The sequence below is a fragment of the Zootoca vivipara genome, chromosome 1 (genome assembly GCF_963506605.1).
Source record: "Zootoca vivipara chromosome 1, rZooViv1.1, whole genome shotgun sequence".
Lineage (NCBI taxonomy): Eukaryota > Metazoa > Chordata > Lepidosauria > Squamata > Lacertidae > Zootoca > Zootoca vivipara.
The window spans coordinates 13,548,197-13,572,250 of NC_083276.1; the positions used below are offsets into that span (position 1 = coordinate 13,548,197).

Genomic DNA, 24,054 nt, shown 5'->3' on the forward strand with positions numbered 1-24,054 from the left:
AAAATTCTTCAGAGCAACACCAATATGTAACTGTTCAGAGTTCTATATATTTGTAGAGACTGGTAGAATACCACTTTCATTAGGACAAATCAATATTCACAATGAAGAATGCAAGACTAAGGTTACACACTGGATAATACACAATCTAGCCATTCATGTTTTTCTCTATCTGTAATTGAAGATAGTTCGTTATCTTTAACAGAAATGATAACAATAAACAATTGAAACTTAAAATAAAAACTAATAAGTATTTTTAAAAAAGAACTATCCCTTTGGGTGGTATGGGATTCTAGACGAAGCTTCTAAACTGTTTAATTATGTCCAAATACTTGAAGAACTTTCAGATGGATGAAACTGCATTCCTGAACTGTAGGGGGTTGGACTAGATTGCCCTTGGGGTCCCTTTCAGCTCTGCAATTTTATGAACCAGATTTATTTTCCGTTGCTCCAGAGGGTAGGACCGAAACAAAGAGGTTTAAATTACAAGTGGATTTGGGCTAAATATTACTTAGTTATTGAATTTGTATACTGCCCTTCATTAATGGATCTCAGGGCAGTTCACAATATAAAAATACAAGTTAAAAACACAAAATAATTAATAAAAACAAGAACAAAAACAAAACAATAAATCCCTCTCCTCCGTTAGGAGGGAAGCACTTTCTTACAAATAAGCAGTTCAATAGTGGGAGATTGTCTTGGAAAGAAGTGGACTCCCCTTCTTTAGAGGTTTTTAAGCCACCTATCAGGGATGCTGCAACAATGGATTTCCTACACTAGCATGGGATTGATCTAGATTACTTTCCAGGACCCTTCCAACTCTACGATTCTATGAACTTCCATAATGATCTGCAGACGAGTGTGTAATACTGTAATATAATTCAACTCAAAACAACTATTTTTTTCCCTTTTAGAGGATCTCCTCCCAAACCGCCAACCTGCAGAGTTCTGTGTAACTCTAAATCTTGTACACTATATTATGAGCATTGGTTTGTACTAATCAAGCGGTCATTTTACAAGCCCTGCTGACGTCTCACAATAAAACTAACACTGCAACTTGTACAGCAGATATAGTATTCAACTTCAGTGAAGCGTCAAAAATACCTTCAAGCCTAAAAAAGGTTCTTGTTAATACTGATTAGTTCCCATTTACAATCTATCTTGAGAGAGCAGTGGCTATTTACCTGCTACTGCAGTTCTTCTGAAATTAATCTCTGCACATACACATCATGGATAACAAAACTTGGATAGCTGACTGTTTTGCACAACAAATCCAGTCACATGATCCATGTATAAGCAAGTTTCAAGAGGAAGACATATTGGTACTAGTACCATTCCTATTTCTGGTGTATGTCAAGGAGTGGCTGATGTATTTTGTTTCATTTTCATTTCAACAATAATTTACACATTTTCTATGCAGAAAGTAGAATGGCTGATATTAGTATGTAAAAAATGTTGAATGAAAGTGCAAATATTTATCCAGTTAAGTAAACATGAAGCATTTCAATAACCTATCGGAATCACATTTATACACACACATTCATAAATGTATGTTAAGTTCTTCTGAACCAAATATGCCCTAACCCTGTTCTCAGAATTAATATACTCATATTTTATTGTTAAAGGGGAAACTGCTAAAATTCAGCGAAGTGCATCAATATTTTTCCTGTGTGGCAAGACAGAATAGGTAATTCTGGGGCAATTATTTCTGGAGTTTACATAACATTGGAAGTTTTGCTTTTACAGAGCCATTGTTTACAATCAAATTGTTAAGTACAGAGAACAATCTTTTCAGCTGTTAGGACTAACTTATAACAAGTGCTATAAACATCCTTTGTATTACATTTCCGCGAGATCTGCCATCAGATTTATGCTGCAATTCACGCACGAGATACAGCAGAAAAAGCCATTATACAGCATGATGGGCACAGCACCAAGCGTTCCAGCACATCTAGAAATAAATAATTACCCGGGGTTCTTTGGTTCACTCTCTCGTGAACTTCCTCCCTTCAGCTTTCTAACCAACTTCTCACTGCTGCGTCTAATTGAAGCACGAAGTTTGCTAAAGGAGCCACTGCGTTTTAGAGATCCAGTACCATCCTGAAAAAAATGAGCACATTTAAAACTGCAAAAGCTTTGCCCTTCTGTCATAGTTCAGCAGTTGCTACAACTACAGTCCAATATTCTTACTTTGCTACCATTAAATGATAAGAACAAAATTATATCACTTAATTTCAAACAAAATTAAATGGCCTGTTTTTAAAATTTGCTGTTACCTTCTCTGGTGCTCTGGGATGAGCACTAGAAATCTAATGAAAAGCATTATTTGTATTTATCAAGCATTCTTCTGGACATAGTCCAATATTATCCCCCCCCCATGCCACCAGATTCATTGAGATGAGAAGTTGCACAGCTCCCCAACATCTCAATGAAGCTTACTCAGGAGAAGGTCCTGAAGGATTGCATACCCTTCCTTAAAGAAACAAGAGATTAGAGAAAACTCCTAAGTCCCTCACAGATAAAATATAAAATTAGCAAATGTATATTAAAACCTTACGGACAGGTGCAGTTTTTATTTGCAGGACCACCACACCACTCCATGCTAACCATGAATACAGTAAAAGACCACCACCAAGCAGTAGCATTACACGTTTAATGAATTTGTTCACTCTAACCTGGGCAATATGTAATAAACATGCATATAAACAAGAACAAAAGCATATGCAAGCATTAAGTTCCATAGTGAAGTTATTCTACTTTGTGCCCTTAACTGTGTTCCAAAAAGATACAACGTGAATCTAGAGTTTGCTTCACATTACATTAGTTTGTTTTATAGTACATATTTGGAGACAGTTTTTTCTTAATAGTTCTTTTTTTCCCCCAGAAGTCAAGTTTGTATGGGCCAAAAACCTATTATATTTATTGCTTGACAAAGAAATCCATGTGTACTTAACTGCAAGTTAACAGTGCCTTGCAGTTTCTAGAAAGCCTCCTTTCCTACAGTAGCTATGCAGAATTCAAAGTACTACGCAGCAGACAGAAACAGGCATCAGTTGGAGTGAGTTTATTAGAAGTTAGAAAGACAGATACACAAAGTCACCCAACACCAAGATTAGTAGAGAAAAGCATAACTGCTGAACTTTCACATGAAGACTAAACAGCACTGCTACTTTAGGATAAGCATACCGGTAAGTGAAGACATCCAGAGTTCCATATTGATGTTAACCCATGTTATAGGTCTCTAAATACACTTTAAAGCACTGTGGAGCACATGCCTTGCTTTTTTAAATAAAAAAACCCACCTGTTTATTCTGTAAAGGTCACCATCATGCCATTTTAATAACACCTTGTGTGATAATTTAAACTACCTTTCATCATAGTGAAACAGCTACTTATCAAGTTCATTCTTAGTTTTGTTAATTCTCATCTGTTACACAGCAAATGGTTATTTAACACCACATTTTGTAAGACTAGATACATATCTGGCAAAGCTACACATGTACAGGAAAAAAGAGGAACCCTTGTCCCAAAGAAAGAGAGACACCAGCACTGAAGAAGTGGCCATTTTTACAAGAAGTGCAGCTCTGACAAGGATCTTAAGGGATTGCTAAATGCACAGCAGTCAGTAGTGGAGAGAAGTTAGAGCTTGAAGATGCTGCACGCCCGCCATGCAGGAGACAGTGTAAGAATCAGAAAAGGCATCTAGGCCTGTCAGACAGAAATGGAGAGAGAAAAAACTGAATGAAACTGTTGTGGGGAGAAGTTCAACAGTTTTCCATTTTGAGCTTGTTAGTCTTAACAGTATTTCTAGGTCACCCGCTAATGTTGCGTACAAATTCTCAAAATCCGCAGAGACAACAGCTTTAAAAATTCATAGTATCCATAATGCAAAAGAAAGCCAATGGAGGATCTCAAACTTTTTGTTGTCTTTTATTCTAGGTTCTATATTGCACAGCACTTTGAACTTTTAAAGGAATCAATATGTTTTCCTTATATATATATATAAAATTCTATTCCGGTGCTTAATAAAGGCAGGCAGATACATTACTTTAAATCAAAGGTGTATATTATGGCATGCGAGATTCCAATTTTAAAAACTACACAAGCCAAAATAAAAAGTGATTAAAAGAAATCAACTGGGACAAGGTGCATCAATTTAAGCTTTAACTTCTATGAAATAAGTGAGATGTGCCCACTCCAAAAGCACTATCAACCAACCCATATTACAAAGCTTAGTGTGGCATTAGAGTGAGGATTTCCAAACCTCGTTCCTGGGAATGCTGGAGTTCCCTAGAATTTAGTAGGGGCTCTTTAATGAGATTAGTAACGGCAGACAAGCTCCCCTTAGTGTTGAACGTATTCTGAGCTCACATGAACCAACAGTGAGATCTCACGGGACAGCCCAGTGCCTCTCATTATCTGAGTATGTGTCCGCAAACATGCCACATAGTTATCTAGTGCACAGGTGTTCCTTAGTGGAGAAGATCTGCTGAAAAGTGCTTTCCTGGAGGTAAACAGTTTTTAAAACCCTTACACAATCATGCCAGTAAATGGACTGAGATGATTCAAGATCGTAAAACAATGAATGCTAATGAAGAAAAGAGAGTCTATGGCAAGGACCCAAAGAGCCTTTTGGATGCAGCTGAGGCACTTCGACTCATACATGGAAGTTTCCATTCAGTGGCTATCAAACCACTAATGCTAATCGTTAAATCATGGGCATCCAATATTGTGCCCCCCAGGTGTTGTGGGCTCCAACCCCCATAATCTCTGACCACCAGCCATGTTGGCTGGGGATCCACAAAATCAGGAGGGCACCACATTGGCTACCCTTGCATGTAATAGTCGTAAGTGAAAGGCACCAAGTAGGCAGAATCAGCTTTGGCTTATGGCAAATGGGGTCACTGTACTTCAGTGGTTCTGTTCCTACCTGCTAAGTTTATTTCAGAGAGTAGCACTGGGGAACTGCCCATCAGCCCTCTGGCACTTATACTATGGGGTGCCAAAGGCTACCAACCTGGCCCCTCCCATGCTGTTTAACATTGATATGAAGCTGTTGGAAGCAGGAGATTTGGAACGAAGTTTGATTAGCACATCCAAGTCAGGTGTGGCTTGCAATCCCAAGGTCAGCGTTTAAATGCTGCAGTAGACTGGATGGCATTTAGATAACTTAAACAAGACAGAGTCCTTGTGGGTGAGTGCTTCATCTGGGGTATAGGCCAGTTACCAGTTCTGGATGTGGGTACATTCTGGCTTGAAGAACAGGTACGTAGTTTGGAAGTACTCACTGGGTCATCATTGGAACTAGAGGCCCAAGTGGCCTCAGTGCCTAGGAGTGCTTTTTACCAACTTCAGCTGGTATACCAGCCATGCCTGAATAAGAACAGTTTGGCTACAGTGCTCTATGCTTTGGCAACCTCAACACTAGATTACTGCTATGTGCTCTATGTGGGGCTGCCCTTTGCCTCAGTTTGGAAGCTACTGGACTGTCATGAGCATTACAGAGAAAGAAAGGATGGGATACAAAATGAGATAAAATATTAATAATAATTGTTAGATTACTATCGTGGTGAAGAAATGAGCAGAATTGAGCACCTGCAAAATTAGAAAAAGTAAGAATGCCAACATGAAATGGGGGAAATGTAGAAGAAAGAAAATCAACTTCAGTTTAGAACTTCAACGTAAAAGTAAGCAAAATAGAGTGGGAAAAGTGGGCATGCAAGCCTAAATGAAATAGAAACCTATTAATCCGACATTATTTTAAAGGTGGAACATTCTACTCTGGAAAAGTTCACTTTCTGAGTTTTATCAAATGTGAATGTCACTGACCTAGAAATACTGTTTAGTTATTTTCTTGAATGCCCGTGTCAACCCCACACCTGCATGCTTTTTAATTAAAACACAAAATGGATGGGAAAAAATGTTTCCCTCACACTTGACAATTTGAAGGCATGCCAACTACAGAAGAAGAAAAAACAGGGAAGAGTACAGTACACAGTTCTAGTGCCAAGGGGACAAATTAAGGAAGTATTAAGGTGATAATATTTGTATTATATGCTGATTGACTGTCTTAGAACAACACACACCAAAGCCAATCTGAGAAACAGCGGAAACAGAAACCTTTTTCTGTATCAAAGGAGCAAACAATATAGACAGCTACAGCAGCCTTTAGGATTCTAAAGCTCTGGCAAATGACAGAGTTATAGCTGACAAGTATTTCACTGTGAAATAGAACCTACACACCACAAGAGAAACTTAGAAAAACAATGACTACTGCAATCTGACTAAACATGGACTGCGTAACTAAACCACCACAAGGCTGACACTGGCAATTTGCCCCTCAGAGCACTCCATGTTATGTGCCCAGTGCCCAATATAACCGAAATCAAAAGTAGTAACCATCTCAGTACTACCCAAATCTTGAACTGGTTTCACTTGTAAAAGACACCAAATAACAAGCAGGTTCCCAGACACATGTTAAACAATGGTGGAAAGTTTTAGAAAGGTTATGTTAATGTAACCTGTGCCACACCTTCCACGTTAAGCAATGGAACTAGATGTTGTGAGATAGGAAAGGCCTCACTTTAATCAAGGATCTGGCAGGCTTCCATAGGTAAATGGAAAGCAGCAATTTGTCATCAGCAGATGGGTAGATTTTATGTTTGTACCATCATGCCATGAAACAGCAAGAAACTTGCATCCAGAACCCTATGTTGTGTCTAGAACTTTTGGTTTAATTCTCCATGCCAATTCCATTTAACTGCACAGCAGTGCTTTCTAGTGAACCAGAGAAAAGGAAATCTTCTGAAGCAAAGGGGGATGTTTAAAAAAAGGGGGGGAGAGATAATAAAGTAAACAAATTGCCATCCTGTTTCATCCAGTAATAAAACAAACCACTGCTTAGGTCCTATACATAAACCCAGGACATTCAATCAGCATTCAAACACTTCTATCTAAATCCAAATTTTAGTGAGTTTTTCTTAATTTAAGCTTAATTGGTCAGAACGTACCCTCAAAAGCAAGATCTTATTGCTTTTGCTTTCATTCAAAACTACAGGTGCTTATGAGCCAAGAACAACCCTGAATACACAATAGAATGATAACTGCTATGCCAGTCTAGGTTTGGTTTTTTTCTTACACTGTGTACTGTACTTACCCCATTCCATTCTACGCTCATACTCACTTCCTCTCCTCCATCAGGGCCACTCTCATACTTTACCACGTCGACATTGAGGCTCTCGCGGCTTCGCCTTCTCTCTATACTTTCTGGGTCATTGAGCACTTCAGCAACTCTCTGTTTGTGAACATTATCAAGACCCTGTGAGCCAAGTAAAGGGGAAACAGACATTTTACTTTGCACCAAGTAGTCCAGTGCCATGAGTGAGAAGAGCAATTATCATCAAGTTACTACGGAGTCTACAAAACATTATCAAATAAATAAGCATCCATTAGCTGTAAATGAAGCATAACCATGAAGCACATATTACAGAATTACAAAGGTAAGTTTGAGGAGAATATTATCTACACCAACAAAATTAAAGTTCTAGTAAAAGTAACATGCTTTGACTAATTTGTCTGAAGGTGATAATTTCCACCAACAACCCACTATATTCTAACTAGGTTTGTCAATTCTGTTAACTTAGGCTGGGTTCAAGGGGCTGCATATAGAATTCTCTGCAAATCATTTGTGTTTTAGTTCCCCACCCTTCCACTGCAGCATACATCACAGGTGCACACGCACAGTCCAAATGTGTTCCTGAAGGTCAGGAGACCCTTTGAAGCAGGAGAAAGGGCTGCAGTTAGAAAACATTCTAAACCCCTCATCAAGTGGAAGTGCTTTCTGCTGGCATGCAGAACTGCTTAGATCCTGGCCTTACTCACTTCCCCAGTTTACAAATCCTCCACTAAAGGCAGCTTCAGGATTTCTGTCCTTGTTCTTAGTAGCATCCTTTTTGAGGTCAACCAGAACTGCACACGATTTTGCAAATGTGGCCGTATCAAATATTTTATATAAAAATTATTATTAAAATATTTTTTAAACATAATATCATGAATGGGAACATATTCAAAGTAAAAGAATGAGTTATCTAGTTACATATTTCTGAGTGTTCATACTAAACTTCAGGGTGGTTCTCCCCCCCCCCCCAATGGAAGTTGGGATCTCCCATCCGGATTATTTTGCCAATATTTGCTTCTGAAAAACAATAAAGGCAGTACAGACAATCTCCTAACCATGACATTTCCTCCTTTGTCATCTGCGTAAGTCCACCCACTTGCACAGTATGTTTTAACCAAGATATAGCATTGCCATAGGATCAGTGTTAAATCATGGTTTGCACTGAAGCAGGCTTCCAACGAGAGGTACAAAAAGAAATTCTAGACAGTTCAGATTCACTGTAGTTAAATTCAAATTCTTTGTAACAAAATACTGATAACTGTAGCATAACACTATCAGAAGTAAAACGCTTGATGAACAAAGCAACTTGCCTGTTTACGGGACCTCATTGCTGCCTCTTCTAATGTTTCAGCAGCTTCAAACTTGCCCTGGCGTCTGTAAAGTGCTCCAAGATTCTTTAATGTAGTTGTAACTGTTGGACTACAAAATATGTGTTAAAGTTAGATTCCGGCAGGAAACCATTGCCTCCCAAACCTGAAACAATTCTGTCTAATAGTACAGCAGAATATTCCATTAAAAGCCAATGCTCATCATAAATTTATAATGGGCACTTACTGCTCACAAAGAGTTCTGAATAGGTCTGCAAATACATAAGCAGTTATTTACTAGAAAGACATTTTGCCAGGGTACCAAGTATTGTTGCAGCTATTGCTGTCCATTATATAACTAGGCTAGCTCTGAGGCAGTAACCTTGACAAAGACACAGAACACATATTCCTATTGTCCTCCTTATCAGCCCTGCTCAATTTTGCAGTCCCAAAGGATTACAAAAAATGTCTGCTATATAACACTTAAGTCTGATGCATGATTCTATGGTTCTTGTCTCTTGCTGTTTGAATGCAAGAGAAAACACCTCACATACACTACTATTTTAAAAGCTATTATATAACACAGATAAATTAGCAGAAACAGAAGGATATTGCAGCAATGAAAGGACTAAGATTACTGAAACTGTGACAAGCGACAATTCCTCTGCTGCCCCTTCCCGCTCCCTGAAGGAGGACAAGTCCCCCCATGCGTTAATATACCTTTAAAAATATTATTTATTATTTTATTAAATTTGTATCTGTAGATCTCAGGGCAGTTCACACAATACTGTACACAGAATAAAAACAAGAACGAAAGAGAAGCAAACCCCTCGGGAGGTTGTAGACTCTCTTTCCTTGGAGGTTTTTAAGGAGAGGTTGGATGGCCATCTGTCATGGATGCTTTAGCCGAGTTTCCGGCATTGCAGGGAGTTGGAATAGATGACCTTTGGGGGGCCCCTTCCCACTCTACAATTCTATGATTCTATGAAAACAATAATCCCCCCTCCCCGCCAACACATTTAAAAGGGTATAGGATGTTAATCAGCCATAGGCTCCAACCGAAATTAAAATAAATAAATAAATAAATAAAATTTATTTTTTGGAACCCACCCATCTGGCTGGGTTTCCCCAGCCACTCTGGGCAGCTTCCAACAAAGATTAAAATACATTAAAATGTCACACATTAAAAACTTCCCTAAAAATCAAGACCTTGAGTCCATTCTGAAGTTGGGAAATGTAGCAATGGTGGGCTTAACTCGTAGCCAGTGATTTCAAACAACCACCTCTATAAAAGGAGGGCCAGTAGGGTTTTTAGCAGCCACCGAGCATCTCTCCTGACGTTAGGAAGCTCCAGCCTTCCAGCCAATACTGCACAGTATTCCAGTCACTTTAAGCTTCTGTTTCCAAATTTTATCTTTCTAGGTATTTACGCAAAGCCAAGTCTCTCTAGGTAGTACGGTACTTCAACACCAGTTTATTTGGATGACTGTTTCAGTCATGATTAAGACATTTCCACCTGGAGCATTCTCCTAACACCCCCTGCGAATTTGGAGGGGTGGGAACCTTGTTGCACTAGCCAAAGTCCTTGTGCAAGCTTCCACTAGTGAGACCAGTTAACTGAATCTGGTTAACTGACCAGTTGATTGAATTAAGGTTATATTCAATTAACTTTTACTCAGAGTAGACTCATGTAAATTTATGGCCACTAATTCTGCTGGGACTACTGTGCATACAAACTTTATTAAGTTTCTACATAAGGATATTTACAATTAACTTCACTATAGAGATTTCCAGAATTCAACACACTGTCAACAATATTATTTTAACACTTTAAATGTTTTTAGAAAAATGTACCTACCTATCAACTTTGCAAGCTTTATACCATCCTCCATATTCACCAAAAGTAGTGCCATCTTTTTGCTTTCCCTAAATTGCAAACAGTGTGTTAAATTGTTATCTTTAACGCTATAAGGATAAAAATAAATTTCTGCTTCAGGTATCCTCTTACTTTGCATTCTTCTCTCTCTTCAGCATGCATCCAGATCGGTTTATTTTCATCTATGTAAAAATAAGGTAAAGGGATACTGTGTGAAATAAAATGACCACATTTGTCCTGACCAGCATTGTGAAAGAATGCTCACCAACACAATCCTATACCCACTTATGAGGGAGGAAGCCCCACTGAACTAAGTGAGGATTACTGCTCAGTAGACATGTATAGGATTGTGCTGTAAAGAAACATTATGGAAAGCTACAGAGATATCCACCCCCAATGTTCCCAGTTCTAGGACACTTTATTCAATGATCAGAACCCACTCTCAGTACTATTGTATATAAATGATGCAAACCTTGAGTTTATCAAATAAGCTAAACAGAGCAAAGGGTCATCTTATCACACTGTGTCAGAACAAAGACATATTACAAGTAGATGTCTTGTTTTTTTTCACAGCCTAAGGATAGGGGGAAAAGAATACCTAGAAATCAGAGTTACAAAATGGTTGGAACTGCTCTTTAAAAGCAGCTTTGATGTTAACCGAATTGCAAGCAGCACATGCAAACAGAAGCTTGGCTGTCTGCTAGAACATACGGAGATGTCACTTTTATCACAATGACAACTGTGACACCTCAAGCAAGCTGCTTACATAATTAACTCATCACAAGGAAGCCAGTGCTCTGCAACTACTGCTTGCAAACTATATTCTGCCAAGTGTATTAACAATGCAACCAATTCCTTAAATTGCCCAATTGAAATGTATTATTCTTCAAGTCAGTCTTTTCGGCATCATGATAACCTAAAACCCTCTGAAGAATTCTGCCAAGACTTGTAAAAGGAAGTCTAGAGCCAAAGAACAACTTCAAGCATGCCCAATAGGATTAGACTTTGCTTGGTCTAAAGAGCAAGTGCTCTCCCCACCTTCCCCCAAGGGGATCAGTTTGTATACAATATTAAACCATGACTTAGCACTTGGTGCACAAGCTGGAGTATGTGTATGCTGGGATGAACCGAAAGAAAGCCATGAGTTTGCACACTCCCTTCTCTTCTTCCCCCCACTCCCAACCCACAGGTGGTAGGAGGAAGACATCTGCAGAACTTAATTTCACTTTCCATATATCCTGGCTTATCCTTAACATACAAACTACAAGTTGTGGTTTAAAACAAAAATCTACACAGTAAACCAGCAAGCTTCAGGCATGAGTTATGAATCTGTTTTGTTCAGAAACTGACTAGAGTTTGTTTCAAACCAAAATGTCTGGTTAATACTTTAACAAGAAGCAAGGATTTGTGAGAAAGGAAATTATATTTTGCAGAAGTTCTTCTGCCAGCAGGGAAGGACAAGGGAAAGAGGGAGCTCAAGGCTTTGCTCAGGCTTTTGCCAGCTTCTGCACAATTAGCATTAGCCAATGATTTAGCATTACATGCTTACTCAATTTATCATTATCAAAAACTGCTTGTGAAAATTCCTCTCAATTTTAAAGATGGTTTGCCATACAACATAAAAAAAACCCTAGAGAAACACTGGCTAAACAACTTGTCAAAGCATTTCCTGTAACAATTTCTAAAATGATTTCTCAATATGTTCTGCCATTATTTAAAAGCAGCAACAACCCATGACCTCTTAAAATTAACGAAGGACTTGAGTCTCTCCTATTCACAACCCCTAGTTACTCCAACATGAACTAACATTCCTTCATAATACAAGCATTTACCATCCACAGAGCCAAATTCCCTTTCGTGGGCACGAGTAAGGATCTCTTTGTACAGAGTTTCTGCTTGCTTAAATTTGCCTTGTTTCAAGTAGCAGGATGCCTGAAAGAGATGACATGAGCACAGTCAGATTTGAAAGAAGTTCAGAAACATGATATCTGAAGGCAACTTGATTAGCACATTACAAAGGGTTGGATCCAAATATGTTTTTCTGCCTGCATAATAGTCATTGGAAGCTAACTTAAAACATTGGTCTATCTAGATTCTATCTCAATACTGTCTATGCTAATTGGGCAGCATTATAGAAGGTCTATGTTACATGTCACACTAGAGCATGGTGTGAAAAAAGTGACACTAGATCCAAAGTTGTACTTCATCTGGGCAAGCAGAAGCACAGTAATTGTAAGACACAGTATAATATATCACTGCTGAAAGTCTTCCTCTAGCACATGTGCAAGTCTTAGTGTGACAGTACTGGCACTAGGAACTATTTTCATTCTGCTCAGTGCTTTGGATCCAAGCCCATGTTTTCAGCAAATGAGAAATACAGTAGCTCACGTCTCATTATTATACAGTGGTACCTCGACTTACAAACGACAACCGAATTTTTCAACTTACGAATGGGGTAAATGGCCGCGCACTTACGAATGTCTCGACATCCGAAAGGAAACCACGGCGGTTTTAGATAGGGATTTTTCGACTTACGAATTTTTAATAGGGTTGCTTCGACATATGAATTTTTCTGTTTCCAATGCATTCCTATGGGAAATCGCGTTTCCAATGGCGATTTTCGACTTGCGAATTTTTCGACCTACGAAGGTGCCTTCGGAATGGATTAAATTTGTAAGTCAAGGCACCACTGTACATGCCACTGTGCAGACATACCAAATTATTCTTGGTTTTTGCTACATTTGGATCATCCGGCCCCAGTTTCGTTTGGTAGATCTCAAGTGCCCGTTGATAGTAGTATTCCACTTCTTCATATTTACCCTGGTTCTGACATAGTAAGGCCAGATTATTTAACTGTTTGGCAACATCTGGATGGTCTTTTCCCAGTACCTAGAAATAAAGGAACGCTAGATTACCACTGTATCACCTGCTTTTTAAATATAAACTTTTAAAAGAAGGCAGTCAGTCATATTTACGGTACACTAGCAATGGCTCAACTAGACTCAAGCCTCTATTTATACTCCCCCTCTGGAAATATTATATTAAACAAATTTAGCCAGAATTATTTACATATTATACAGGGGTATTCCAGATCACAACTTTCCAGTTATAAATCCTCCACAAGAAACTTCCGCCTACACTATGGGAGGATTACTACTTTCCACACAAATTCCTTTCCTTTTCTGTCATTCACCCCACTTCTACATGTGCAGACTTCCGGAAAGTTAGGGTGCTCCCCAATGCCGACTTTTCATCTGTTTTGCATTCCAAATCATATGCACAAGGTAGATTTCCAAAACATATTGCTGTTTTTGAAGACCGAGAAATAGCATTCAAAGCCAATAGTATGCAGTGCAGGAAAAAGTGGCTCAGAACTGTGATGTGTGACAGCTGTCATGACACTGCTGGAATAAAATATCCCATCTGAGATGTTCCTTGATACCTGATCTCCCTGCCTCATAACAAATATGGGTTTTCCTGTCTTTTGAGAGCAGATTTTGACACATCTTCAAAATACAGTGAATTGATTTCTAAAAACTTAATAGATCATTGCAATACAATCCTAAATGTGCACAACTGTAGACACAATCTCTATTTTAACCACACACACACAGCCAATATCATGACAAGTCTGAGACTGAAAAGGCAGAAATCAGCAAAAATAACACAGTTGTTCTGAGCTACCTTCTCTCTGATTTCCAATGCTCTCTTGCATAATGGTTCAGCTTCCTTGTATTTTCCTCTTTTTCCATAAAGCACTGCAAGATTGTTTAAAGTTGCTGCAACCTGCAAAATGAGGACAAGAGCTATGTAGGTCTACTAACATACCTGCTGAAATTATCTGCAATTATTTGCAATTCAGATGTTTAAATACTTGTGAAATTAAGAAACATAAAATGTGTCTTAACTAGCACAGTGATGCCCAACCTTTGGTGATCTACAAATAGTAGCAAATTGTTGTTGGATGGTACATATTTACTAAGTTGGTAAGTAAAACAAAGTAGTAAGATCCAGCAAGCATGGAATGAGTCATGCTAAAGGATTAGGTCTATGTTTCGAAAGTACTGGCCCAGAGCTAAAACCTTTAGTGGGACAAGCATGTGGACAATAGATTAGTTATAACATACTGGTTAGGAAGCACTGGGCTAGGAATATTAGGAAATGCACAATTTTGCTCTTGATGAAGTAGAATACTATATTCAAAAGATATATATTAGAAAGTGACATAGTTTCATATCATAGAAAGGACATCTGAAATTAACAATGGAGAGTATTTAAAGTTTTTACTATTGCTCCAAAAGCAATCCAAACACACATTTGAAATATTTCAGAATTTCAGGTAAATTCGTCATTTAAATGATTCAGAATCAGACAAGTGTGCAAGAAAGTAATTTAAGTGGACCAATGTTGAGTTTTAATTATTAAAAGTGCAAGACGTTATATTGAGTTACCTACCTGAATGAAGTTAACGATAAACCAGGGCTTAAAAACCTTCCTGTTGAGTTAATATTAAAATGAGTTTCAAAGGAAACCAAAAGGACTTGGTACTACAAAGAAGGAAGAAACAAAAGAAGAAAGAAAACAAAAGAACTATCTAATATACAAACCGCTGGATGATCTTTGCCCAAGGTCTTTTCACGAATAGCCAAAGCATCATTCAGTAAGTTTGCTGCATCTTTGTATTTATTCTGGTCCCTAAATTAGAGAAGTCATGATTAACAACCATATTTCATGAATATATTATTTGAGAATTCAGTCTGGAAAATCAGCAAGAGCTGGGCTTCAGTATCTTAAGTATATGAAACTGTCAGAATCCAGTGCAGATTCTGCTCTTTTCATGTCTCAACCTATGAAGCTCCCATTATTCAACAGAGTTACAGCACAGTGGCTAGGTACTAGAACAGAGCGACAAATCTAGAGAACAGACCACGATGATAAGCTGAGGCTGCTCTCTACATCTCTAAAAAGGACAACAACTGCAGGATACTATGGATATTATTCAAGTTGCATGACTGTCTCCCTAAAAAGGCCATGTCTTCGAACTAAAATACAACATTGTTACTCAAAACACCACCACAAGCACTGTATTTTAGTCTAGCTGCAACATCAAACACATTAGAAAACTCTTTAAATACCAACCTGTATACCAATGCAAGTATATTCAACATAGTGGCAACATCAGGATGATCATGACCTGATGTCTTCTCCAGGTCTTCAAGTGCTTGTTTACAGAGGGGTACAGCAACTTCATATCTGCCTTGGGAAGCATACTGAATGACAAGATTATGAAGGGTCCTTAATCTTGCTGGGATCTCATAGCCACCCTGTTGGGCAGCTGCTGCTGCACTGCTATGTGGCTGTTGAACTAGGAAGAAGAAAGCAAAAGTATATTAAAATAAATATGTAATTGGAATGAATGAATTCAACTTCATTAAGACTACACACTCAAATGTTTTAACTGTCAAAACTATGATTGAGTTCCATGAGGCTATTATACCTAATGATTTCACTCTTTAAAAAAAAAAACCCACACACATTACTTTGAGCATAATCTGGCACATGTTTTGTTAGCAAGTTCTATTTCTTTTATTCGTTACACTTGAAAGTATCTGGCTACCCAGGAGAATGAGATTGGATGTAGCCAAACTCATGGAAAAGCAGGAAATCAAAAGTTCAGCCACCATGGTTGCTGATGCAAGCTTTTTCTGTCTCATCTAGCAAGCCAATGTAACCTGGGGGAGAGCCCAAACCTATAACCACAGAAGAGATTTGTTCCTTGCATGCTTAGTTTCAGAACTGGATCCTAGCTTCAGTATAATTTGAGAGCAAAGTATGATTTCCCCAGTTCAGACATGATAAACCATGGTTATTGTGAGGGACAAGGGATACAGGGAAGTCCCTCCCATCTTAAGTTCCAGCCCATCACCAAGCGCTGGAGAGAGTAAGGAGAGCTCTGCCTCTAGCGGAGAGTCAGGAAGTGGTGTCCGAGGCTCAGGCAGGGTTGTGGAGCCCATGCCTCAGGTGGGACAGGAAGTTGGACGCACGGGGGGGAGGCCAATCCCCCCAACTCCCGAATTGCGACGCAAACGTAGGGGGAAGAGGTTGGGTCTGCCAAAGTTGTGGTGCTGGAAGAAAACGCGCCAATCGCCATTCGGGAGTTCTGACACCTCACCTTAAGGATGCATTTTTATTGCTCTGAACACTGTAAATAATCAGCACTTAATAAAAGCTTTAAAAGACCATGCTGGAGTCGTTACTCTAGAGTAGCCATACCAGGCCCTCTGACAGCAACTCCCGAATCTTTTTTTGGCTACTTTGGAGTGCAGCGATGAGCGCTCAAGAGGCTGAGCATTGGAGGCTGGAGGCCGAAGCAGCGAAGCAGGAGCTACAGAACCTCACAGCGCACGCACAGCCCCAGGACGCGCAAAGATGCCCAACGCCTACTAGGCTTCGCTAACTTCTACAGGAAGTTCATCAAGAACTTCTCTCGTGTCACGGCTCCCATCACCGACTGCCTGAGAGGCAAGCAGAAGTTCAGGTGGACACCAGAGGCACAAGCAGCGTTCGAAAGCCTCAAGAGGGTATTCGCTTCAGACCAGCACCTGTTCCACGTGGTGGAGACAGATGCTTCTGATAAAGCTGTGGGAGCGATTCTGTTGCAACTGGACGCCAACAGAGAGTGGAGACCCTGTGCCTTCTTCTCCAGGAAGCTGACCCAGCCTGAACGCAACTACACAGTGTTTGATAGGGAACTTCTCGCGATCCACGCTGCGTTCCAGCACTGGCGACACTTCCTGGTGGGCGCCAAGCACCCCATCCAGGTGTGCACAGACCACAAGAACCTGGAGTTCTGGAGAACGGCCAGGGTGCTCAACCAGCGGCAGATACGGTGGGCAGAGTTCTTCTCGAACTTCAACTTCTCCATCCACTACATCCCGGGGGAGCAGAACGTCAGGGCGGATGCCCTCTCCCGCAAGCCAGAGTACATGGAGGAGGAGTTGCCACCAGCACCCAGGCACGTTTTCCCCCCATCTGCATGGTCATGCGGTGCAGCAGTGGTGAGCGAGGCAGAACTCACAGCACTGACGGCAGCGGATGAATTTGCCACCCGCATCTTCAGAGACCTGAGAGGGGGGAGGGAGCAGGCCAAAGACTTTGAGGAAAGGAGGGGTTTGCTTTTTTACAGGGGAGCCCTGTACCTCCCAACCAAACAGCTGAGAGGTAAGGTTCTCAAGCAGATGCACGACAACCCAACGGCGGGTCATTTCGGAAGGGACAAAACCACTCACCTAGTCATGAGACACTTCTGGTGGCCAGGGGTGCGGGAGGATGTTCGGGATTATGTCAGGGGATGTGACACCTGCCAGCGAGCAAAGGTGGTCAGAGCGCCACCAGCAGGTTTGCTGGAGCCATTAGCCACACCGCACAGGCCGTGGGAAGTAGTGTCCATGGACTTCATCACAGACCTGCCGTCGTCCAGGGGCAAGACCGCAGTGTTGGTGGTGGTGGACCTCATGTCCAAAATGTGCCACTTTATACCGTGTGCCAGGGCGGTCTCGGCAGAAGAGACGGCCAAACTGTTTGTGGACCACGTATTCCGACTGCATGGATTGCCTTTAAGAGTTATTTCGGATCGTGGCCGCCAATTTGTTTCCAGGTTCTGGCGACGGCTAATGAACCTCCTGCAGGTGGAGGTCAGCTTGTCGACGGCTCGGCACCCGCAGACCAATGGACAGGCGGAGCGGGTCAACGCCATTCTGCAGCAGTACCTGAGATGTTACGTCAGCCAGAGGCAAACGGACTGGGTGGATCGCCTGCCACTAGCAGAATTTGCCTACAACAATGCGGTGCACGTCTCCACAGGGGTGTCGCCCTTTAAGGCCAATTACGGGCGCGACCTCAGATCTTTCCCGGAGAGGGAGGGGGAGGAGGAGGAAGAGGGCCCACAGGCAGAGGATTGGGCAGAGGACCTGGAGACGGTGCACCAGCAGCTCCGAGAACACTTGGAGAGGGCCAAGGAAGCGTACAAGAAGGGGGCAGATCGCCACAGGCGGCCGGGAGAGGTCATCAGGGTGGGGGACAAGGTTTGGTTATCCTCGGAAGGTCTTCCCACCAGGGGGCGATGCAAAAAGTTAGCACCCAGGAGGCTGGGCCCCTTCACGGTCACGCAACAGGTCAACCCGGTAGCCTTCAGGCTAGCACTGCCGGAGGACATGAGAGTGCACCCAGTGTTTCATAGATCACTGCTGTCGCCGTACAGGGAAAGTACCAGGTTCAGGGACAGCGATCAACCTCCAGAGGGAGGGGGGGAGACGGGAAACGCCCGACAGCTCAATGAGGCAACTGAGATTTTAGACTCAAGGAGAGGGGTGAGAGGGCTGGAGTACCTGATAGCATGGGAGGACACTCCGCCATCCCACAATGAGTGGATACCGGCCACGGAAGTACCTGAGGAATTTTTAGTGGAAGAGTTCCACGCCCTGTTCCCCCACAGGCCCAAGCCCTGGCACATGGAAAGGGAGGGAGAGGGGGAGGAGCAGGAGGAAGGGATAGCAGGCAGCAGCTCCCCATGGAGATGGGAAGCGGAATTTGAGGACACGGAAGAAGAGGTGTGGGTTTCACCGAGGTCGACGACGTCAGAGGCAGGAGAGGACTGGCAGAACATTTTTACTCCCACCAGCTCTGATGCCACTGACTTCTTGGGATTTCCGTCTTCTCAGGGGGAAGGAGAGAGATCGCCGGATTGGGGGGAAATTTTCACACCCACAGGCTCGGATGCCACTGACTTCTTGGGATTTCACTCGTCCCCAGCAAGCAGAGAGCCACTAGGGAGGGGGAGAGAGGAGCCTGGGAGGGGGGTGGATGTGAGGGACAAGGGATACAGGGAAGTCCCTCCCATCTTAAGTTCCAGCCCATCACCAAGCGCTGGAGAGAGTAAGGAGAGCTCTGCCTCCAGCGGAGAGTCAGGAAGTGGTGTCCGAGGCTCAGGCAAGGTTGTGGAGCCCATGCCTCAGGTGGGACAGGAAGTTGGACGCACGGGGGGGAGGCCAATCCCCCCAACTCCCGAATTGCGACGCAAACGTAGGGGGAAGAGGTTGGGTCTGCCAAAGTTGTGGTGCTGGAAGAAAACGCGCCAATCGCCATTCGGGAGTTCTGACACCTCACCTTAAGGATGCATTTTTACTGCTCTGAACACTGTAAATAATCAGCACTTAATAAAAGCCTTAAAAGACCATGCTGGAGTCGTTACTCTAGAGTAGCCATACCAGGCCCTCTGACAGCTATCAATAACTAGGAAAAAAAAATATTCACACTGACGTACAACTTCTGATTGCCCATCAGAAGTTTCAAGTCTATCATTTTTATTGTTTCTGGCAAGTCAGCTGTCAGGGTTCAACACTGCAGCTACTCTTTTATGCTGTGCACTGTGTACTAATGACTTAAAGAAGAAGCTAAATTTCCACTAGTCCCCACTCACTCTATATAATGTATAAAGTTACATTCACTTACTCCCTTGTCCTTGGTCATCTTCATCATTGGGGAATAAATCATCCAGGGCCTCTTTGGTAGAATCTGTGTCTTTATCCTCCTAGACAAATCCCAAGAAACAACAAACAGTTAGAACTACTAAATCAATATGGATATGCGCATCATGCATATCCACAAATTGCAAAAGGCACCTTTTGTCTCACTACTGTCTCCCCGTCCTACTTCTCAAACAAATACCGTTGCTGAAAATTGTATCATCTACTAAGCATAATATTTAGAAGTGCAAAAAGAGAACTCTAAGTTTATGACCAGGTGATATTGAGAAAAGGGTAACTAAGGTGATCACAGGGCTGGACAACTCTCCTATTAGGAAGAATAAAATATGTTTTAATGTGAAGCTACTTACTGAAGGAGATATATCATCATCATATTTTTTTAACTGATTCATAAATTCTAGGTGCTTCTTTTCTTCTTCCAGCTGAGCCACTGACTGTTCACTCTTTTGTAATTTCTGCTGGGTATTGGCTAGCTCATCTCTTAGCCATTGATTTTCCTGGCATAGCCTGCGAACCTGAGCTCGTAATTTCTGCTTCTCTGATTCCACTGCATTTAAGTGATTTGACAAGGCCATCATTACCTAGAAAGGACCAGAAATTACCAGTATTATTCCTCTTGACTTACAATATTTGAACATATATTTGGGTTAGCATCAACTGCATCACTGCTTTAAAAATCCAACATTTAAGATTTTAATTGTTAACATTGTTAAAATATTGTATCAAAGCAAGGTAACATTTTGACACCAGACTAAATAGAGATGACTTTTTACCTGTGCTTCACTGAGTCCAAGTTCCAGCATTTCCAGAGACTTACGAATCATGTTTGATTTTTCTTCCACCAAATTTGTTTCGTCATCTTTCTTCAAACACTTCAGTGTCTCCAGTAAACTCTGTAAGATGGAATTGTGCTCATTCTTCAAAGCTTCTAGTCCTTGAATCACTTGCTTAGTCTTAGAAATAATTTCATCTTGAGTGAGTTTCTCCAACTTGTCTTCCTTTAGATACACCATTGTGGACATGTTGTCATACATTCTAAGAAAACACAGAAATGATAACTTTAGTTTAAAGCCAAACAACATATTTTACCATTCTCATTGGTCTTATTTGAAAATTGATGCAGTAGACCAAAGCATGCCCAAATGGCATAAAAATATTGGTATACATACTCTAGATTTTGAATGTAGATGTCTACAATAACTCCTGTGAAATTTCCTATTCAAATCAAACATTTTCCACAATACAAAGCAGTACTCCAATATTTTGTATCTTGTATACAGCTACAGATTCATGCAATAAAATATTGCCAATATATTTACAGTAAACATTACTACCACAAAAAGGCTATGCAGTCAACAATATTTTAATTTCCGAAAGGTTTGAGTAAGCTTTGCTGGCCAGCAAGTTACATATACTGGTATTTTAGTAGATGAGCCTCAGGGTCCCTTCCAATCTACAATTATATGAGTTATGAGTTATGAGTTATGTAGCAGCCCATCAATAAACATTCACTGGGCAGCGTACAATAAAACAGTATTAAAAAGACAGGATATATAACTTAAATACCGGTATTAAGACAGTAAAAAACCTTCCTTACAATAGGGACAGCATAATTTACAATCCATATTTTAAACAATATTAAAATAGTATCCCTGGGCCATATTATTGATAATAAAAAAATAAATTAACAATATTCAGCTACGTCATCACACTAGTGGAGGCCAGCCACAACATGCCCTCCCCAAATCTGCTCTGGAGAGTGAGCTGAATCCCCAGAACAGCAAGGGTGAAGAAGGAGAGATTGTGCTCTCAAGCAAGCAGAAATTCTTGAGCTGATGGACTGATTTCCCCAGCTTTACACTGAATACAGCCCCATGGTCTCAAAGCTTTTGAATTCTGATATCCTTCCTACACCCACACGGACCAGAAAGCACTTAATACCTGTCTGTTTCAGTATTGATTTGTGTGAAATATCCATTTATTAATCCTGTTTTGCAGGCATACATTATCACCCAACTCAAAGGGATGGGAATTTTTTTTAAATGACAAGAATATTGAAATGGCTGAGTAAGGGAAACTAATGAAAGACAGGTAAAAGGGGTTTGTCCTGTTATTTTATAATATAGCAAACCAGTGCATTCAGCTGCTAAAAGCTGCTGACAGAAGCACTTCTAAATGACTTCCAAGGGTCAAAAGCAGTTTACTGCTCTCTCACTAACCTGCGCAGCCTGCTTGGGCACAATTCATTTAACCAGTTCTTCCATAGATTTACAATTTCAGAGAGGTATTCAAATTTCCATTGAAGGCATGTTTAAGAGGGAGGGAACCCCCAGTAAGTATATGGTTATCAGGAGAAATAATAATGATCAGGGACCATTAGGGATTATCTCAGAACAGTAAAGAAGAGCAAGCATCTTTATGCTCCTCTTCACTCAGGACAGAGGTAGATGAAACTATAGTCTTCTGCCCACATGCAAGATGAATCACATTAAAACAATTGAAGTAAACATTAAAGCAGCAGCTATCATGTGGCTTCCAATGTTGTCTAATTCCCTGATGGAAGAAAGGGGAGAGGAGTTGTTTCTAGCAATTCCCCTTGCTCCCCCTCCATAAATCTGATTTGGAGGACTGAAGGGACCCTGTGCAACTCCCATAAACCCTAGCTAGCAGGACCAGTGGTCAGGGATGATGGGAATTGTAGTCTCAAAACATCTGGAGGGCCGAAGTTGAGGAAGCCTGAGCTAGAGCAAATATGGGGAACCTGTGGCTATCTATATGCAGTGTTCAAAACTCCCATTGTTTCAGGCGCATTTTGCAACAGGGAATTTCATTAGTGAGAGCGGTTTCTGAGCTCTGGGCACAGTACTGTGCCTAAGATTTCAGATTAAAACTGCAGAGTGGAAGGAAAGGAGGAACTTTTTCTGTCTCCCCACTTCTAGCTACTTTCTGAAGACTGGAGAAGAGACCCTTTTAAGAATATTAGGCGGGTGGGCAGGGAAAGGACTAGACCATCTGAAAAATGAACATAATACTTTAGCTGCCCTTCATTCATTTTCAGCTTTGTATTCTTGTTATAAAAAGTGCGCCTAGACATTCCATTCTTGTGCCCATAACCTAGGTTTAAGGTGCTATTTAGCTGTCATATCTCAGTTTCTAACTGTCTATGTGTTGCTGAACAACAACTCCTATAATCCATTACTATTAACCATGCCAGCTTGAGTGATGGGAGTTGGAAGTCTAATGACATCTGGAGGACCACTGGCTCCCCACCCATGAGTTAGAAGGGGCATGATTGAGCTGTCCTTTCTCTGAATCTGAAAGCTTTGATTAGCAATACCAAAATACTTAGTCACCTCCACAGATCTGAAAGCAAAAAGAAGAGTTGAGAGACTTGTCACACTTCCCTAATTTGCCAGGAACTGTTTCCTGAAAAAATAAAATTTCACACTGCACAGTCAGATACACATGACTCACTGGGAGGTGGGGTTGGGGTGAGAGACTGCAACTCAATTTTGAAAAAGGCACAGCAAAAACACAACAGCCATTTCCAACATATTCAATACAGAATATATTCTAATTGTAAAGGACCACTCATTAGCAATTAACCAATTTTCTTTTCCCATTATGATACTAAACTGCAACTCGAATCACGAGTGCTATAGACATGCACATTCACCATCCTTAGCTACTACATATCATGGCTTGGATCCAGATATGTCTTGCAAAAGCAAAAAGGGACTTCTACAAGGCAGGCTTATATTCTCCCAGTTTCCCTTCCCCACTGCAGCCTGTGCTCAATTAAAACTTATTCCAGAACGTCAGGAATAGCTGGAATAGGGGTAACTACTAGTTGCCAATTCTTTGTTAAAGCAAATACCCCTGTACCACTCATAGAACTCCTTCCCTGGGGAGGCTAACCATGCACACATTCTTATGTTTTGGCACTGTAAGAAGATCTGCTTTCCTGAAGCCTTTCATGCTTTATGCTTTAACCTGTTTTAAATACACCTCTGCTCCTGGTTTGCTGTGTACTATTGATTTCATTGTTCTATGCATTTTATTGTGAATTGCCAGGGAGCAAATTGGTTGTATACAAATATGCAAAATATATCAGAAAATAAATCTAAACAACAGCCTTTGGGTCATAACTTG

The 24,054-nt window shown here is 41.0% G+C and overlaps 1 protein-coding gene across 5 annotated transcripts in view; it reads right to left on the minus strand.

Moving 5' to 3' along the window:
• KLC1 (kinesin light chain 1) overlaps window positions 1–24,054 on the minus strand; it is a 38,713-nt gene that overhangs the window by 6,086 nt on the left and 8,573 nt on the right. For 2 of the 5 annotated variants that reach the window (XM_060271657.1, XM_035105184.2), the window contains exons 2-14: window positions 20,676–20,937; window positions 20,253–20,483; window positions 19,868–19,946; window positions 15,497–15,722; window positions 14,965–15,052; window positions 14,042–14,143; window positions 13,073–13,246; window positions 12,190–12,289; window positions 10,490–10,539; window positions 10,340–10,407; window positions 8,485–8,593; window positions 7,181–7,315; window positions 1,967–2,097 (exon numbers count right to left, since the gene is read on the minus strand). In XM_060271657.1, coding sequence (XP_060127640.1) covers window positions 1,967–2,097; window positions 7,181–7,315; window positions 8,485–8,593; window positions 10,340–10,407; window positions 10,490–10,539; window positions 12,190–12,289; window positions 13,073–13,246; window positions 14,042–14,143; window positions 14,965–15,052; window positions 15,497–15,722; window positions 19,868–19,946; window positions 20,253–20,483; window positions 20,676–20,936 — 1,754 coding nt within the window. In that variant the 5' untranslated portion in view covers window position 20,937. Of the gene's footprint in view, window positions 1–1,955; window positions 3,706–7,153; window positions 7,316–8,484; window positions 8,594–10,339; window positions 10,408–10,489; window positions 10,540–12,189; window positions 12,290–13,072; window positions 13,247–14,041; window positions 14,144–14,964; window positions 15,053–15,496; window positions 15,723–19,867; window positions 19,947–20,252; window positions 20,484–20,675; window positions 20,938–24,054 lie in introns of those variants that run through there. The other 3 variants (XM_035105191.2, XM_035105176.2, XM_035105198.2) reach the window with 2 other exon arrangements.